General features: G+C 45.0%; 1 protein-coding gene across 3 annotated transcripts in view; it reads right to left on the reverse strand.

Moving 5' to 3' along the window:
* The window catches only part of LOC107703949 (GA binding protein transcription factor subunit beta 1), an 8039-nt gene that overhangs the window by 4676 nt on the left and 772 nt on the right, over positions 1–2591 (reverse strand). Inside the window, exons 2-6 of one of the 3 annotated variants that reach the window (XM_016506761.1) lie at positions 2210–2377; positions 1896–2090; positions 1605–1691; positions 701–845; positions 300–479 (exon numbers count right to left, since the gene is read on the reverse strand). In XM_016506761.1, the coding sequence (XP_016362247.1) occupies positions 300–479; positions 701–845; positions 1605–1691; positions 1896–2090; positions 2210–2377 (775 nt within the window). The remainder of the gene's footprint in view (positions 1–299; positions 480–700; positions 846–1604; positions 1692–1895; positions 2091–2209; positions 2378–2591) is intronic. The other 2 variants (XM_016506762.1, XM_016506763.1) reach the window with 2 other exon arrangements.

Consider the following 2591-nt stretch of genomic DNA (forward strand, 5'->3'; position numbering starts at 1 on the left):
ACACACACACACTCTCACACACACACTCATGCACGCACACACTCACACACACACTCACACACTGAGAGAGCCGCGCAAACACACACACACTCTCACACACACACTCATGCACGCACACACTCACACACACACTCACACACTGAGAGAGCCGCGCAAACACACACACACTCTCACACACACACTCATGCACGCACACACTCACACACACACTCACACACTGAGAGAGCCGCGCAAACACACACACACTCTCACACAAACACACATTTCTCGAGATGTTGATGCTTATATGTTTCTCTCACCTTGCTGCCCGTCAGGCATGGTGACTATTATGGGCTGGCTGATGCCTGTGCCCGTCTGCAGGTTGCCCAGCTGAATGCCGTCTGTTACTATGGTGATGACCTGCTGACCTCCAGAGCTCATGACCTGCTGTATGGCTCCGTCGACGGAGTCTGCGGTGATCAGCTCCTCTGCGGCCACCACTGCGTCAGAGACGACCATCAGATCAACATCTCCATCAGTATGCACTTACTCTACACAACAACATCAGGCTTATTTCAGTCTAATCAGTGCTTTGATGCTGCTCTGAGACGCTGTTTGTTCAAATAACTGCAGGGTAATTTTCTTCATTGTGCGGAGGGCAAACACACAATCACGTGTGCGTCTGACAAAGGAGGTCATTCATAAATGCAGGTCGGGTCACCTGTGGATTTGCTGTGGTTTGCGTGCGACACGAGTCCGGCGAGGTTCACTCCTCCTGAACCGATGATGAACCGCGGCGCGGCCGTGTGGACGCTCAGTGTGTCCGGACTCTCGGGGTTTGTGTTGATCTGGTTCTGCATCGCCACCTGATGCACAATCATCATATTCATAAACACATTATGACACAGATGTTCTGGTTTATGCTAATTATTAAAACCACTTCATCAATATTATTAATAAACATCATTACTTTGTATTACAGAGGTACATTAAATTACATCAGTGTAAAATGACTGAAATTCATGATTCGAGCAGCAGTCGAGGGCCGAACACACAATGAACGGTTGAGCTGATCTGTGATCGATGCACTGATGCTACTTTCAGAACGAACAGTTTAAAGTCAGGAAGATTCATTCATGCATGCTTAATTAAAAAAAATGTATATATATATATATTTTTTTTTTTATGAAAATTTCATAACTGTTAAGATACTATTACTATTTTTTAATAATTTTAAATTCATTTTTATTTAATTTTAAAGTTTTAGTAATTTTATTGTTTGTCTTTTTGTTAGCTATTTTATATATATGTCTATGTCTACAGATTTTATTAATGTTTATTTCAGTTTCAGTTCAGTTCAGTTTATTTTTGTTCTTCAGGTTAAACTTAACAAAAATTTTAAATGTTGCTTTGAAAACTAGCTGAAATTAAAAATGTTTTTTTCTATTTTATTTTATTTCAGTTACTTAAATTATATTATTTATTTAAATTAACTAAAATGCTGTTTTTTATGGGTTTCAGTTTTAATTAACTATAATAACTCTGGTCATAACTTTATCTTCGGGTGAAGTGAACGACTCTCTGGTGACAATATGGACAAAAGTGATGTTGAGATGTAGCCTCACTTTGTGTTTCTGGACACCAAAAAGCCCCCGGATGCACTGAAGGTGATCTGAGACTGAAGGAGTTGACTGAATTTGGAGAAAAGATTGCTGTAAAGAACAAAATGCTAATCGTAGTGTGAATCCAAACGACAGAACAGTTGTTTTTCATGCCTGATTTTATCAGTAGGTGGCGCTGTCACCAAACCACTCACGTATCAAAGACTTGGACAGTCGAGCATTGAGAGGAAAACTGCTTGAGAGCTCAACCGCGGCCAGAGAGCTCAGAAGAAGAGCCTGTGATGAAGCGTGTACCTGCAGGATCTCGGCCAGCTCGTGGCTGCTGTTGTCCAGCGCGATGTCCAGTGCGTTTTTGCAGAACTTGCTCTGCGCGTGAACATCAGCTCCGAAGCGCAGCAGCAGCTCCAGCACGTCTCTGTGGCTGTGCTCCACGGCCCAGTGCAGCGCGCTCATCTTCAACATGTCCTTGGCGTTCACATTGGCGCCGTGCTGCAGAAACACACATGAATGGAGTCGTTGTTGGATGATGAAAGGCCACACTTAAATCGGCAAATTACAGCAAATGCAACATCAAAGAGCCATCGGCCCGTAATGCGGCGCTCGCTCACCTTCAGCAGCAGCTCCACGATGCGTGTGTGACCCTGAGACGCGGCCATGTGCAGCGGCGTCCGGTCCACTTTAGTGCGAGCGTCTCGACTCACACCAGCGCGCAGAAGCACCTCTGTGGTGGAGTAATGACCGAACTGAGCCGATAGGTGCAGCGGAGACGTGCCCAGCTGCAGAGACAATAACACCTCACTGTAAAGCACAGAGACACACACACACACACACACACTCACTCACTCACTCACTCTGTCACACACACACGCACACACTCACACGCATTCTCTCTCTCTCTCACACACACACACACACACTCACTCACTCACTCCGTCTCACACACACACTCACACGCACTCTCTCTCACACACACACACACACTCTCTCACT

This window comes from Sinocyclocheilus anshuiensis, unplaced genomic scaffold (assembly GCF_001515605.1).
Source record: "Sinocyclocheilus anshuiensis isolate Anshui unplaced genomic scaffold, SAMN03320099.WGS_v1.1 scaffold1059, whole genome shotgun sequence".
NCBI lineage: Eukaryota > Metazoa > Chordata > Actinopteri > Cypriniformes > Cyprinidae > Sinocyclocheilus > Sinocyclocheilus anshuiensis.